The following is a 16,836-nucleotide window of genomic DNA, read 5'->3' as shown; positions in this document are numbered from 1 at the left end:
GCAGCCCTGCTAGAAAGTACTGTGGCAGAGGCAGTTGGGGAGCAGAGCGGAATCCACAGGAACTCAGTGCTCCTCTGAATGAGCTCGAACCATTGCCCCCTCCCTCGGCTCTTGTACCTTTTTCTCCAAGGTGGACTCCAGGTTGAATGGAAGAAGTATGGTCAGCATGGTAGAAAAGAGAATATTTTCTCCTCCAGATCCCCTAAATATCACTAGCTTTATATTTCCCTAGAACACAGTCAACACCAAATATCCTCCTATGAGACTCTAAGCAGGCCTTCAGTGAGAGGATCCTGGGGCACCACTGAGAGGCCAAGTGATGTGTCACAGCTATTTAATCTATTCATCTTTAAAGTGAGGAAGGTGACCTCCCCCCCTTACCGTGCATGCCCGGTGCCTAGGGCAGGGCCTGGCACCTAGGAGGCTCAGTACATTTTTTCTTCTCTTCCACATGTTCACCCAGGAAGTTGTGGGAAGCAAAACTTCTTGAGCATCATTAAACTCACTGAAAAAGGGCACTTTGCCTTGAAATCTGCAAGGACAGGTATCTTCCCAGATATATGCAAGAAAAACCAATACAATCCTTTTGTTCCTTGCACTTATGCCTAACCCCACAAGGGGTATGTATTTGGTTCCAAACATGTGTTAATTGAAAAGAATGAAAATCTTGAAACAGGTTGGGGTTTTTTTTGCTGAGGAAGATTGCCCTGAGCTAACATCTATGCTAATCTTCCTCCATTTTTTTTTTGCATGTGGGACACCTCCACAGCATAGCTGGTGAGCACAGTAGGTCCACGCCTGGGATCTGAACCCATGAATCCAGGCCACGGAAGTGGAGCACAAAGGACTTTAACCACTTGGCAGTTTTAAAGTATTACATTATGAAAAACTGATCTCTCAGCATTAAAAAAAAATGGTTTTAATAAAAGAAATCACTTGAAGGAGTTCAGTACCCTGTGGCTTTGAGAGAACTAGATGCAGAAGCCCAGTGGCAGAAGTCAGTGGACAGTGAAACAGCAAGGAGAGAGGGAACGCCCCCGGGGCCAGGCACACAGGCACCTCGACACAGTGCGAGCAGGGTAAACTGGAACAACTTTCTACAGAAGCGGAGGCCCACACAGCAGAAAAAGCGCGCATGTGCGAAAATATTTCTAGTATTAACCCAAAGAGATAATCAGATGTGTACAAAGATTTCTGTACAAAAATGTTTCAGAGCCTTATTAATAATAGACTGAAACAGAAACAGCCTGAACACCTAACTACAGAGGAGTCAATAAATTATGGTACATCGGTGTGAGAGAGTGCTGAGAACCCAGTAATCGTCACGTTTTAGATGAATGCTTAAAATCAAGGAAATTGCCGATGATATAAAATGGAAAGAGGTTACAATTTTGTTTTAAAATAAATGCACAGAAAAGAGGTGAGGAGAACACGCACTAAAAGAAAATACCATCATAATCTCTAGGTAGTGGGTTTGCATACAATTCTTATTTTCTTCTTGATACTTTGATTTTCCTTCTTTTTACAATGAACATTTACAACTAGAATAAAATTAATAAATATTTTTTAAAAAGAAAGATCCTCTCCAAAAGCCACCGGCTTTCTCAGTAGCTTATGCGTTAATTAAAAATTTTATTTGGTAAAATATACATAACATAAAATTTATCATTTTTACCCTTTTAAGGTACATAGTTCAGTGGCATTAAGTACCTATACATTGCTGTGCAACCACCACCACCATCTCCAGACCTTTGTCACCCCAAACTGAAACTCTGTACCCACTAAACAATTTCCCATTTCTCCCTCTCCATAAACCCTGGCAACCAATATCCTACCTTCTGCCTCTATGAATTTGACTATTCTAGGTACCTCATATAAGCGGAATCATACAATAGTTGCCCTTTTATGTCTGACTTACTTCACTTAGCATAATGTCTTCAAGGTTCATCTATGCTGTCCCATACAACATAATTTCATTGCTTTTTAACGCTGTATAATAATCCATGGTATGTATATACCACATTTTGTTTTATGATGTTAGTGTTTTAAGCAGACTTTAATTTTTAAGCATGTCTGAACATCCAAATCATCAGCAGTTCATATAATTGAAGGATGAATATCATTAGAAGAGTTAAAAACACCAAATAGTACAAACTAAGGGAAAAAGTTATTTTACACAGAAAGCCAAACCCTCCACCCACTTAAAATCCACATGTTGAGTCATATTTTGCAAGAGGAAAGAATAACAGTGCTATGCACTGTCATAACAAGGAATGGCCCCAAACTCAGTTAGCTGAGACCCAACACATGTGTGTCATTTTGCATGAGCAACTAAAAAGGCTTGCCACAGCAAGCAGAATAGTGGTTACCTCTTGGAAGGGGCACCAGGGAACCTTCTGGGCTGATGGAAATGTTTCATATCTTGATTGGGGTGGGTGGGTTACACACAGGTATGCATCTGTCATTTGTCCAAACTCAGGGACCTGTACGTGTAAGATCTGTACATTCCACTGTATGTAAATTATACCTTGATTTTTAAAAAGGAATTAAAAACAGGCCCACTAGCACCCCTCTGAAAGAAGACATGTTAAGCCTAAAAGGAATTGGAGTAAATAAGAATATTAGAGAAATAAGAATATTAGAGGAATGAGGGTGGTTCTGCACCTCAACTACTGATGCTCAGTCCACTGCTTTAGGGCCCTCCGGTGGGTCTCCACGGTCCCTGGAACGAAGTCCAAGCTCCCTTCTCTTTGCTGTGGGAACACTGGTTTGTCTAAGCCTGGTAAACACATGGTGGACTAACAACCGACAGTGTCAGCTGGGGAACCTGCTCAGGGTTGGTAAACAGCCCAACAGGTGTGAGGCCCAGGTGGGGTAACACCGAAAGGTGTGCGCCTCTGTGTGGGAGTAGAAAGGAGGTACACCCTCACTGCAGCCTCCAGGGGCTGCAATGCAGCATCTGGAAAGGGAGCGGTTATGAACCACAACCCAAGAAAAAATGAGGTCTCCGAGAGCACCAGGCAACCACATTCGCTGTGAAGCTGCCTTCGATTCCCTGATTTCGGATCAAGCTGGCAGCAATGTGTCTTTCCAGCTGCTTCGGCGCTGGACTTGGCTGGAATCATGAAGAGGTGAAAGTTACCTCTTTCTTAAGTGTGGTTATTTGTTAACCGTCCTTTGCGCAGTTTGTCTTTATAAAACGTCAAGTTTAGGCCACACATCGTGGGAGGCCTCGGCGTCCCAGCCACGGTAATTTCCTGCCAGACCATTTAAAGCTCTCAGACATCAATTTTTTTTGTAATCTGCTATTTTAGATTCTCCACACTACCATTCCCCTCTATTAAAATGCATAACCCAGTGGCCAACAGATCTCTGGGCTGTTTATGGAGCATTCAAGAGCACACAAACTTCTTATCGTACTAAAAGCAGCTTTGAAAACAAAACACCACACCTAAGCCAAAATGGCAAATTAGATAATGACAGTCTGACACTCAAATACTTCCTTAGACTTAATGTGACACTTTTAAAAAACTGAACAGGAACTCTCAAAGGCTTATTGATGTGGACTCAGTATCATTTAGTTAGGATAATAACCAGAGCGACCAGCTCTCACAGGACCACTGAAGCAAGGCAGTCCTCTTTGGGTCTTCTAGAAACTAAGCTACCTTCACTTCTCACATCCTGTGAAGATTACAGCCGCAAAGCCAACACTGGCCCCTTCCTGTTCTTGGCTCATTTCACTCCCTCGAAAAAGTCTCATTCACCTGCTGGTAGACATCCTGCTTTTCAGCCATTTAATTCCAACTAAATGTTCTGAGGAGACTCACCTTTCAAGTCACCTTTGAGGGTCTTATCCAGGAATTCCCACTTTCATTTTTAATTTCCTCCCAGCCTGGAGTCGGAGGTCCCCACTGCCAGCTGCAGTCTCCATCCAGGTGGGATGACGACGCACGAACTGCAGACACCGATGAGGCACAGGAAGAACGCTGGTAAACGGGATGCCTCTCGCCTCCTTATGCTCCAGGATAAGGACCACATACACACACAGCCCCTCCTCCACCCCTGAGGTTGGGGACCCTGATGCTGACCCACGTTAGTAAGAGGACTGCCGATTCATACTGACAAACCCATCTGTACAGAAAGGCAATCCTCTAACAGTGCCAGAAGTGTCCGACTCACGGAAAGCCTCACCAATCTTGCGATACCAAAATATCATTAACAAGTCTAAAAACCAGCTAGGACCTGTGAGCTAACTTAAACCAAAATGTAGTCCCCCAAATGGAGATGAAGCTGGTCCATATATCCCTAGTGACCCTGTGGCATTTCCTGAACCAGATGTACCAGCTGTATTTTGACAACTCTTTACCTAGGGGAATAAATAATTTTTGCCTTGACAAATAACCAAGTTATTCCCCTTCCTAGGATAGATTCTGGAAACATTTTTAGCATGAAGAAGCAACCACATGGGAGAACCAGTAAGTTGTGATGTACAAGATCTTCTAATTGTACTGAGATTATTAGATGTTGTCTTTGAAACTGTAAGCTCATCTATTCTTATAGCATTGTGAGTGGTATCTGATTGTTGGAATAGGAGCCGAATGATCCCAAAGCCATGGAATAGCAAAGACAAAGAACCAAAACCTTGGGGCCAGCCCAGTGGCACAGAAGGTAAGTTCACACACTCCACTTCCGCGGCTCGGGGTTCGCCGGTTTAGATCCCGGGTGTGGACATGGCACTGCCTGGCAAACCATGCTGTGGCAGGTGTCCCACATATAAAGCAGAGGAAGATGGGCATGAATGTTAGCTCAGGGTCAATCTTCCTCAGGAAAAAAAAAAAAAAAAAGAGGAGGATTGGCAGCAGACGTTAGCTCAGGGCTAATCTTCCTTAAAAAGAAAAATAAATAAATTCTAAAAAACCCCCCAAACCCCCACAAAACCTGGGTTTGCATGGCTTGATATGACGTCTGCTAATTTACCTATCTTGTGACTCTGACTTCATTTTTGCAGGTGGGTGCTATCCACTCTGAGCATTTAGAGAGATGGAGACAGGGCTACAACCCCCAGATGAGAACTACGTCTAAAGAATTTGCTGTTTCATCACCATGACCACAGACTTACTGCTCTACCGCAGTAAGCACCTCACCATGTGTTATCATAAACAGCACTGTGCAATTAGACATTTTGCTCTGTGCAGCTCTGATTGCAAAAGTGTTTCATGCATGTTTTCTTAACCAGGATCCAAGCAATTTGAGAGCAGGGGCCGTGTCAAATATGGCAAAGCATCCTTGTTCAAAGGTCACTTACCTGACATTGACTCTAGAATCTCTGGAACAGAAACGAAATCAGAACAGGGCAGGAAAGCAGGTATTACAGAGTGTGTATGGTTTTTCCCAAAGGAGGCCTCCAAAATGATTTACTCTTCATTTTTTCATGGAATTCTACCAAATTTTAGTTTCCAGGACCCAGAGCAGATTCAAAGTGGAAAAGTAAAAAGCAAGTACTCAGCATGTATTAGCTATTTTTATTAATTATTATTTTATTATTTTTATTATTTTTGTGTGTTTTTTGAGGAAGATTAGCCCTGAGCTAACTGCTGCCAATCCTCCTCTTTTTTCCGAGGAAGACTAGCCCTGAGCTAACATCCGTGCCCATTTTCCTCCACTTTATATGTGGGACGCCTACCACAGTATGGCGTGCCAAGCGGTGCCATGTCCACACCCTGGATCCGAACCGGCGAACCCCGGGCCTCCGAAGAGGAATGTGCGCACTTAACCGCTGCGCCACCAGGACAGCCCCTATTATTGTTATTTTATTGGTCTGTGCCAAACTCCTTGTTAACTATTTTGAATATCATCAGTCAGTAGGTATTTCTGATTGCCCAGCACAACGTTCACAAGCCACCAAAAAATGTGACATTATATTTTGCATACTATATTTAATAAGGTAGAGAAATGTACAATGTAGATTTCCAGTAACAATAATTCTCAGACTAAAAAAAGAAAGAAAACCAATGATTTGCATTGTAAAGGATAAGCTTCAGTCATGAAGAAAATGCACTCACATAGGTAGCTTGTATCTAGATAATGCTGCATAAAAGAAGGTTTTCTGTATTTCTATTGCATCTCCACAGTGACTAATAGAGTCACAGGTATTAAAAAATACGAGATTGATTTTTTAAATGTAGACATCACATAAGTCACTTTGGTATGAGTTTAACATATTTATTCCAACTCACCTAGGACATTAAAAGAATGATTTTCCATCCATGATCTTTTGTCCTCCCATCCTAATAACCTGCGCCACTGCCCCAAATCAGACAAGGGAGAGCAAAAAGACATGGAAACCAGATGCCTGACCACTAATACAAAACTGGGCTTGTCATGTCTAAAAAGGGAGACGGTACCATAAACGATATTACTCGGTATACTTTAAAAACCGCCTTTAGAGAATGTGATGTATGACCAGAAAGAGATTTAGACATTGTCTTGATGTATGAAGTATGTGATTATCTTTTGAAGGATATGATGCTTGGAAAGAAGTATTCTGACCAAGTAGTAGTTAGGCTGGTCATCAAACCACCTCAATAAATAAACGAGCAAAGAAACCAAGTGTGGGATTACACCTTCGTGGCTTTAGAAATAAACTGCTTACCTAAGTGCACTGAAAGAGAGGTGCTTTAAATGGAGATGTACATCTAAAGAGAACTGGAAACACAGTGGAGAGGTGGTATCAACTGGACTAAGGAGGTCACAGTGTCCTTGACTAAATATGGACTGCCAGAAAAGAGTGACCTCATTTTCTATGTATGAATGAGAAACTGAAATAGGCACCAAATTATGCCAGGCACAAAGCCCAAGGCACTCAGAGAAAACATCATCTACTTATTATACAAAGATGCTCACTGAAAGTTTAAATTGCAAAAAACAAACAAAAAAACCTCAGCATTTAAACAATAGGAGAATATACAGCAAAGGGCACTGCAGCATGCTCATATAAGCAAATATTATGCTGCTATTTAAAATCAAACTTAAATACTTTTAAGTGATATGGGAAAAATGCCTCTGTGCCCTGTGAAACACACACACACACGTATGTGTATATATATCTTCTCAATATGTTTTTAAAAAGTTGGCAGGAGTTACACAAAATATTAAAGAAGTTTTATCTTCAGAGTGGAATTAGAGGCATTTTTGCATTTTTACTTTTTTCTTTCATTTTAATACTTAATCAAACTTTAAACAGCATATATTACTTTTATAATTAGAAAAAATAAATGTTATTTTGAAATTTGTTCCATTAATATAAAATACATTGGAGGGAGAGAAAAGTCTCCCTCTACAGTTAGTTAGAAACCTAGCTTGGGATTTACATTTCTGTTTTTAAGTACTTTGGAAAGTGGAAGACACAATGGACATTTTTATTATTACTTAAAAGACAGGCTCTGCCTGGGGAGGTGTCTTCCATCACCTAGTGACCTTGATGAAGAGTCCTTCCCAACAGTGACCTGCGACATACACTACATTCACCCCCTTCACCCTTTTTCATTCCTGTACCTCCTAGTCTAACAAGGACCTTTTTTGGTGGGGTAGGGGGTGCATTTCTCTACTTAGCAGACAGAACATTTATTAAGCTATTTTTCCTGGGCTTCTTTTTTTTTTTTCCATTTTGTGATATTAATAATTTGAGACCCTCTTATACTATGGAAGCCTAACTCCAAGTTTCTTATGTCAGAAAGGGCTTTCCTAAATTAGAAAGAGGGGCTGGGGAAACATTTTTACATTCTTATTACGCATCTTAGTTACTCCAGTAATTCTAACAATCTATATGCAAAACTCCTCATTCACAAACACCTTGGGTCTTTGAATTATCATATTGGAGTCAACTAAATTCAGTGGATCCTTCAGGGGAATGTGAAATACCTAAAGCTATCATTTGAGTGTGAAAGTGTGGGTTACCTGGCACTAGACAGAACGCACTTCTTCTTAAGAGAGATCAATTTCAACTTTCTTTTCTCTTTCAAAGTCTTTGCAAAGCATAGTCATCCTTAACATTTTAAGTGTTACTAAGTACCTTAAAAAAAAGTTCACTGATTTATTTTACATAATTTGGTGAACTTGGCTTTTAAGGAATTCAGGGACTTTGTACCAAGTTTAGTTTTAAACAGAAATAACAATCCTTTGAACACGGGGAGATCAAATGTGCATTTTTAAAGAAATACATTGTTCAAAATCAATCTTAGCATCTTCCTTCTTTCCTTAGCAATCTGTATTGCTCTAATGAGAAAAGTGATTTCCAAATAATTTTATCGTGAAGTATCAGTTATTTCTTATCGTTTTTCCTCCTCTTGACCAAAGGCTACACCAACCTTGTCAAAATAAGATACGATGTTGATTTAATTAATTAGCTGGAGAATTCAGCTCTTTGTACATGAACTTCTTGGTCACCATCTCCCTTTCCTGGGAGCCCTCGTAATGACTGTCCTACATCTGTTGAGTCTTCAGACTTCAAAATATGACAGCTAAGATTAAATTGGAAACTAGGCTGGGAATCAGAAAAGCCAGAACTTATTCCTAAATTTCTAAGAACTCCCGGGCAGATCTCAGTGCGTGAGCTTGACCGCACGAGGCAGAGAGCAGAAGGGCTAAGGGCCAGGTGGATCTAGGCTTGAAGCCCTCTCTGCTCTGTACTGCCTGTGTGATCTCGGGTAAGGTGCCTAGGTCCCTCACTCTTTCCTCTCACATAACATGTGCTGAGATGTTAGAAGCTCATACTAAGTCCTCAACGACTGGAAGCAATTAACACTTGATTCTCAGTCTGTAAAAATACAGATAAAATAATAATAATTCCACATATACTGCAATTATCATAAAGATATCACATCTACAGGGTTCTTTAAATATTCTTTTAGTGTCTGTGATAATGGATGTATTCTTATTCTTTTCTGTAGCGCCTATATCTAACATTAAAAAGCAGGTCATTCTATTCCATATAGCTTTTTTGTTTTCAGTGTAGAATCCAACCCTCCTGCCCCCTCAAATTACTGCCACCACCAAAATTGAAAAATGTGATAATAGGTTTTGCTAGTCTTATTAGAACAAATACTCCACACTATTTGGGTTTCCTCCCTGACTGAACTATAAAATTACAGGAAAATCAATATACAACAGATAGTGTTCACGGAGAATATCGGGAGGCTCGGGATGGACTGTCACAGGCTTCTTCACAGCCCCTGCCCCCGGCCCCACGCACTAATAGCTCTGAGATAACGTCTAATTCCTCCGCACAGTCACACGTGTGCTGCTTATTCAGATTTCAGTGGAATCTTGTCTATAGCTGGATTTCCATTTTAAAAGTTCTCTCCACATTTTATACAGAAACCACAAAGTGTGATGTTTATAATCATAAAAAAAATCTCATCTCAGAAACATTGAAAATGATTTTACTATCCTTTTGTTCTTGACAAGCCAGAGACGTAAAAGCTGATGAGATATTTTATTTTTTAATTTTGCATTTCTTGATCATCTCAAAAGCATGTGAACCAGGGCTGTTTTGATCTTGTCCTCCCATGCCATCTCCCCACTTTAGGATCAGTCAATTACCGAAATATGAATCATTGTGCACTCACTGCAAGGTGTCACACACCCGCCCACTCTGAAAGAAGAATGGTGGGGACCTACACGTGTCCAACTGTCTAGAACTTGATAAACATCACGCCAAGAGCTGCATATTTTCAGAAGTCTAATGTAGACCTACGTCTGCAAATAGGTTCATCGCTCCTCCTCTTTATTGTGCTTCAAAGCAGTTGGGTAAAACGCTCTTCTATTCATTACCCACGTATGACCAGGTGCCTCACACTGTCAATCTTCCCCTCCAGTTTAATACTAAGAAAAAGCAAGATCCTTTCTTCTCACCCTGAACCATTCTGCAAAACAATTATCATCTGATACCAGAAGGCAAAGCAAGGTTTTGAAGACCTGTCGATTTCTTGCCCCCATCTCTCCACCCTTAACTCCGATAAAATATCTCCACCATCAGGCAGCCTCTAACCTCATAAATACACTGGTGTTCAAAGGATAAGAACCTCAAACAACACTTGTTGATAAAACTTGCTTCTGTGCAAAAGACAACTCTTCTAGTACTTTGCTTATGTCAGCTGTAATAACGAGGTTAGCGACGTCTTAAGGATGAGTTTGAATTATTAGCCCCACTAGGATAAACCATCTGTATAGCTCTTATGTCTAGCCTCCCTTTTGTAACCTCAGGAGATCCTTTCCCTTACACTAAAATCAAATCCTTAGTTCTATCAGTCTTGTATTAAATCAAGGCAAACGTGAGCCCATACTGTGGTATGCTTCAGGCCATTTAATTAAGACAAAGAATACTCTTATTTCCTCCAGTTGTCCCTATTTAATTTACACACACACTACAGTTCAGACAGAAGTGATCAGGAGAGCAGCCCAGGCTTTCTGACAACCTCTGGGGCAGCTCCAAGAAGATAAGCCTCAAAATAGAGAAAGGTTCAGGTGACCACACAGAGCTTGACTCATCTAAAATGTACAATATAGTCAATTCAGGTCTAAAAACCTTTCCACCGATGATAGGAAATGCCCAAAGTCACAAGTTAATTATGCAAGAAGGGAAGGTGGGCAGGAAAGAGGGGGAGCAGCAGCCAAACCCTGGAGGGCCCTGGTGAGATAGTGGCAGGGCAAAGTGGCAACAGAAAAGATAAAATATTTCCTCAAAGAAAACTAGTTGGCTTACTAGCTAGACAAAGGTCTCCAGAGACTATGCTACATTGTGAATACTTATCAGCAGTAAGATTCAAAGTAAAAAGTAGCTTACAACGTGGGCTAAGTATTATGGAGTTTATAGAGTTGCAATCAATCAAAAGTTCGAGCACAGAGAAACAAATCCAGGCAGATATTCATCAAAGGGAGTCAAACAAACCCCCTTCTGAAAAACTGTTTGGTTTTTTAAATTCTGCAAGTGTATCAAAATGGGTGGATTTTCTATATAAACATCCTTTGAAGTCTCTTCACTTAAAGGAAAAGAAAGTACTACAAACCAGGAGCGTTGCTGACCACGAACCCCGGCCAGTTCCCACATCTGTCCATCAAGGTGGCGAGATACCACCCACCCCCCCCCCCCCCATCCTCTTCCCGGCCTTAAAATGCAACTGCATCCCTCTGGAGGCCCTGCGAAAACGGTCCCCAGAGGGAAAGTGCAGAGCACCAATGCTCCGCTGCTGGCGAGTCTGCAGCGCTAGATTTGCAATGACGCCACATAGAGAGAAATGGGGAAAAACATGAAAAAGAAACACGGACGAGAAAGCAACAAACAAAAATGTGCTCCCCTTCTTTCGTGATGCAAGAGAAAAGAAATCCCAAACTAGAGATGCCAATGGGTCGGCTTCTCAGGACCTATCTGGACACCCCTAATGCATACCTGGGCTAAAAAAAAAAAAAAAATTAGAAGTACCTGGGAAATCAACTTGGACACATTCTAATACAAAATCTCCCCCATCATCACCATCACCATCAACACCAACCCCGGATAAATAACACCAGCACTTGACTTATTAGAAACTACACTTTACTTACCGACCTGAGGTTTACATAATAATAAATTACATAATACTCCTGCTGTGCACTAAAAACCCTTCTATAGGTGAAGCTCAAACCCTTCTGTCTTTTAACGTTTTCAGAGAGAGATGGAAAAGTCTGCTGAATAACTGGGGGGGAGGGGGAAACGAAGAGCTGGAAAAGTCATCCTTGACAAGCTGCAAACGCAACCAAATGTTCCAGGATAAAAAGGGACTCGGAGCAGGTGACTCCCCTCGGCCCCCATCCCCTGGCGACCGGGCGTCTAAGGCCGAGGCAGAGTGACCGGGGCGCAGGGCGCGGGGTTTGGGGCGCAGGGCGGCGCTGCCCGGGCCGGGCGTGGGGTACGGCCGGGGCTTACCTGCTCCCCGAAGTCGATGGCTATGTTGGTGATGCCCAGAGGCACCAGGAACCGGATCAGGGGCCAGTAGTGCGTGAGCGCCGGGAATTTCACCATAGTCCCCGCCGTGGGCTGACCCCACACACATCTGCCGCCGCGAGGGCACTCTGCCGGGAGGCGCGGGCCGAGCGGGGGCGCGGGCGGACGGAGGCCGGGTCCGGCGGGGCCTCGGGCGGCGGCGGCGGCGGCGGCTCCTCCTCGCGGCTGCGGCGCCCTCTCCAAGCGCGGCTGCTCTAGCAGGAGATCCGCAAGCTCAAGTCCATCCCTGCTGCCCTCCCACACAACAAAGATCTGCCGGGAAAAAAAAGAGGAGGGACGGCGGCGGCGGCGGCGGCGGCGGCAGCAGAAGGTTCTGCTGACAGCGGCTCCATTATAAGCGCTCTGGGGCCCGGAAATAAATAAATAACCGCGCGCACGAGGCGCCGCCGCCGCCGCCGCCGCCGCCGCCGTGCGGAGGAAACAGGGGCGGGCGCGGAGGCGCGGAGGCGCGGGCACCGCCGGGCCCCGGGGGCGGGCGGGAGGCGGGTTGGGGAGGGGGCCGGGCCGGGCCGGGCCGGGCCGGGCCGGCGGGCGGCGCCCTCCTTCCCTCCCCGCCGCCTGCGCTCGGCCCGGCCGCGGGGGGCGCTGCGCACGCACAGGCCGCCGGGCTGCCGCTGCTCGGCCGCGGCCGGGGGCGCGCGGGGTGGGACTCGCCGCGGTTCCCGGCCGGCCGAGGGGCGGCGGCGCGAGCCTGCGGGGGAAGCGGGGCCGGGAGCGGCGCGCGGTGCGGGGAGCCCGGGGGGCAGGCGCAGCGAGCCATCGGGAGGCCCCGGGGCCGCTCGAGCTCTGCGGCCGGGCCCGGGGTCCCCGCGCGGTCCCGGGAAGGGCCGGGGCGTGGGGAAGACGGGCCGCCGGGCAGGCGAAGTGAGGGCGGACGCGCAGGAGGCATCGGGGCGCGCAGGGGCCGAGAGGGAGCGGTTTGGGATGCCCCTTGCCCCACCCCGCCGGAGTCGCCGCGTCGAGGCGGGCGGAGGAGACAGTTCCTGGCTGGGGCTGGGGAGCCTGCTTCGGGCCCACCTAGGGAACTCGGGGCTCGGGAGAGATGGAGGTACCGCTCCAGGCGGGCGCGAGAGACCGAGAACAGGTCGCCGCGGAGGGAGCATCTCTCTCAGGGTGACCAGAGGCGATGGTGACCCGCGTGCCCGAGGGAGAATGCGCAGAGGGCCGCAGGGACCGGTCGCTGCAGGCGCCCCGGCGGGGCCGGCCGCCCGTTGGGGCGCTCGCGTCTGCCTCCAGCACAGTGGGCTAACAGTGAGCCGAGATTCTCCTCAGGGCACCACTGTTGTAAAAACAAAAAACAAAACCTCGAAAAGTCTGTCTCTTTTAGATAAACAAAGGGAAAGAAAGAAAAATCTGTTTTATAATACTGTGCCCAGTGATTGCAGGATAAATAATAGCTGTGCGGAGAGTTTTACTTAAAACTTCACAGTATGACAGCAAAGCTAATATCCATCTCTGCGCGCAGCGCACTGGGACGGAAGGGTTGAGGCCCGGGTGAAGGAAAAGCGCCCCATGGACGCAGCGGGTGCATGGGGGGATCTGGACCTTGTGCGCAGAAGGACCTGTCTTTTGCTTAACGCTCTGCTGTTGCTCTCTTGAAATTCTTACTTTTTACAGGGGCCCGGCAAATTATGTAGCCTATCCTGCTTATATTATTTTGCACCCCCCCGCCAACATTCATCTTTTAAAGTTTATTTAGCATGATGAATTAAAGTAATTTATCATTAAAAGTAATAAAGTAATTTTGCACCTAAGAATGAGCGTCTTACCTCGCATTTAGCTTTGTAAAGCTTGTGTTTATAGTAAGCTTGAGACCTCAACGTCCCCGTTCAAGGATTTCAGTTATTTGAATTTTTACTTATTATTATTATAATTATTTGAAACTCTTCAAAAGTATTAAATGTTTTCCATGTTTTATGCCTTTAAAGAGATCTTTTAAAATTCTACACAGTCTGAACAAGGCCTTGAGAATTAGGAAGCTAATTTACCTTGTAGCTCTCATGTAACCTCAAATTAAATCCCCTATAATTAAAATGAAATTTTGGTAATTATTTATTGTGTTAAATGTGTCAAATATTATTTAAAGGACTTCCAAGCAAAACAGGAAGTTCTTGTGTACAGGATCTCCTCAATAGAAGTTCCTGAAAGGTGTGTTTTAAGATAGTCAAATCTGACTTTAAATATACTGAGAGTTTGTTATTTAAAGGAATTCTCTGGGAAGGAGTTCTGTTCTTAAGCAAATATCATCTTAAGGTTTATCCATTCTGTTAGGCTAGGTTTCTGTGGCGGCTCATTTTACTTAAAGCAATCTAATTACACTGACCTTTGTCTGGAGTGTGGGGTTGATGAGGTCCTCAATCGATCCTCGTCAAGTCCAGTGTGCTTTGGTTGGTCCCAGGACAAGGACGGGCCACTTGACTGCTGCTGACGGATGCAACTGCACACCTTCCATCTTAAGGAGGCATGGTGAGAAAGTGCTAGTGAATCAATGCAAGGTCATCGTCCTCGTTTGAGTATTCTAAAAGTGTATTTTTTTAATGAGTGATTTAATAGAGTTATCTTTGATTATGGCAAAGAGCACTTTTTAGATTTGAAAGGCCTCTGGATTTCCATCACATAATAGCCATGTGGAAGCAAATGGGACATTTAATTATTTATTTCTGTCAGAGTCAAAATCAGATAACAGATTTCAAAGGGAGTTTTTGGCCTCTCTCTCTCTTCCTCTTTTTAACTTAGTGATTGTTGAAAAGATGACTCCAGAATATAAGTGACGATAATGACTAGGAAGTTTTCTAAATTACCCAGAACCCAAGAGAGATCATAAAGTCATTTAAGTTAGATTCAGAGAATGTTCTTTTAGAAGGTACAGGTTTATCTTCAATTTACAAAGTCTTTATAGATTTGATTGCTTTTGGCCAAAGATCATTACAAGATTTACAGACTCTACACACAACAGTGTAAGAAAAAAATATGCACATCTAGGAAAACATGCTAGAAGAAAATAAGCTCAACTATTAACAGTGGTTAGTTCTCCTTGCTTAGTGTTATTACTTTCCTTTCATACTTTTCTGTATTCAACACAATGGGCATATATAAGTTTATAAAAAGAAAGTCTTTTAAAAAATATTTACAGGGGCCAGCCCCTTGGCTGAGTGGTTAAGTTCACGTGCTGAGCTTCAGTGGCTCAGGGTTTCGCTGGTTCGAATCCTGGGCACGGACCCGGCACCAATCATCAAGCCGTGCGTGCTGGGGTGGTGTCCCACATAGCACAACCAGATGCACTCACAACTAGAATATTCAAGTATGTATTGGGGGGCACTGGGGAGAAGAAGAAGAAGAAGAAGAAGAAAAAATATTGGCAACAGGAGTTAGCTCAGGTGCCAATCTTAAAAATAAGTAAAAAATATTTACAAAACTTCATTAGAAGTGCAAGTTAGCATCGATTTCAGAGAATAAAGTTATTCTTCCCCAAACAATTTCATAAATGACCAGCAATATACTAATTTGATGCTTAAAGTTATTAACTCCAATTTTTGAAGAAGCTAGCACAAAAAGAGAAACTAAAAGCTACGTACAGTCCGATTTACTTTTTTACTGGAATTGATCTTAAACGAATATGTCCAATTTACCCCCAAGGAACGTCTGCTGCAAAGGACAGAATAAAAGATCACGTTTATGATCATCTAGTTCTAGAACTCTGTAACTCAGATGTCTTTGACTTGAGGAGCCCAGTGGTGTCAGATTGGAATTGCAGCAATAGACATCGTCTGGAAGTAGATGCCGTATGGGTTTGTGTAAGATTGACTTTATGGACTTATCTACATTGGTCACATCTAATTATCCTATGTCGTGTATTTAGTATAACAACTTATTTAACAAATAGGCTTTTTTTTTTTTTTACATTACAGGCTTTCTTTTTTTTTTTTGAGGAAGATCAGCCCTGGACTAGCATCTGCTGCCAATCCTCCTCTTTTTGCTGAGGAATGCTAGCCCTGAGCTAACATCTGTGCCCATCTTCCTCTATTTTATATGTGAGATGCCTGCCAAGTGGTGCCATGTCCGAACCGGCGAACCCCTGGCCGACGAAGCAGAATGTGCACACTTAACCACTGCACCACTGGGCCAGCCCCTCTAATAATATTTTTAAAGGGACCACACAGATGCTTCAAAATGTTTTGCTGTAAAGAGGAAGGGGTAAGATCTCTGCATACTGATATGGAATGATCTGCTGAAAATTTTAGTAAATGAAAAAATCAAGGTGTAAAACCACTAAATGGTATGAGATCTTTGGGGGTGAAAAGGGAGAGAACTATGAATATGGTTCTGTGTGCATGTGTGTATTTTGCTTATATTTCTGAAAAGATACACTGGACATATAAATGGAAACAATTATATATTTATCTGGGGGAAGAAAGAGAACATGGTGGAACAGGGATGGAAGAAGGACTTATTCTGAATGTCCCTTGTTATCTAATTCTGTCTTTGGAAACATTCGTATTTTTTTACATGTTGAAAACATAAAATTAGATCAAAAGAAAACAATTATACACAGCAGACATGTAAACATTATGCATAGTTTTTCATGTATTCCTCTTTTATTCTGAGAAAAGGATTTGAGGCAGCTTTAATCAGAGCACAGATATATGCCTTTCATGTTATTATAAATTTGGATTTCTCTATAATTTCTAGAGAATAAAACATTCGGGGAGCCTCTTGCCAGGTCAGTTATGTAACCCGCTGGTCTTGTGTATTAGAAACTATTAACTCACTCTTACATCTGGAAAGTGACCTAAGAA

The 16,836-nt window shown here is 43.5% G+C and overlaps 1 protein-coding gene across 1 annotated transcript in view; it reads right to left on the bottom strand.

The window, feature by feature from the left end:
* The window catches only part of ANKH (ANKH inorganic pyrophosphate transport regulator), a 139,664-nt gene extending 127,141 nt beyond the window's left edge, over positions 1-12,523 (bottom strand). The window contains exon 1 of the mRNA XM_001499859.7: positions 11,963-12,523. Within this exon, the coding sequence (XP_001499909.3) occupies positions 11,963-12,058 (96 nt within the window). The 5' untranslated portion in view covers positions 12,059-12,523. The remainder of the gene's footprint in view (positions 1-11,962) is intronic.
* Positions 12,524-16,836: the final 4,313 nt, after the last annotated feature.

This window comes from Equus caballus, chromosome 21, assembly GCF_041296265.1.
Source record: "Equus caballus isolate H_3958 breed thoroughbred chromosome 21, TB-T2T, whole genome shotgun sequence".
NCBI classification, from domain to species: Eukaryota; Metazoa; Chordata; class Mammalia; order Perissodactyla; family Equidae; genus Equus; species Equus caballus.
This window is presented reverse-complemented; position numbering and strand designations above follow the sequence as displayed.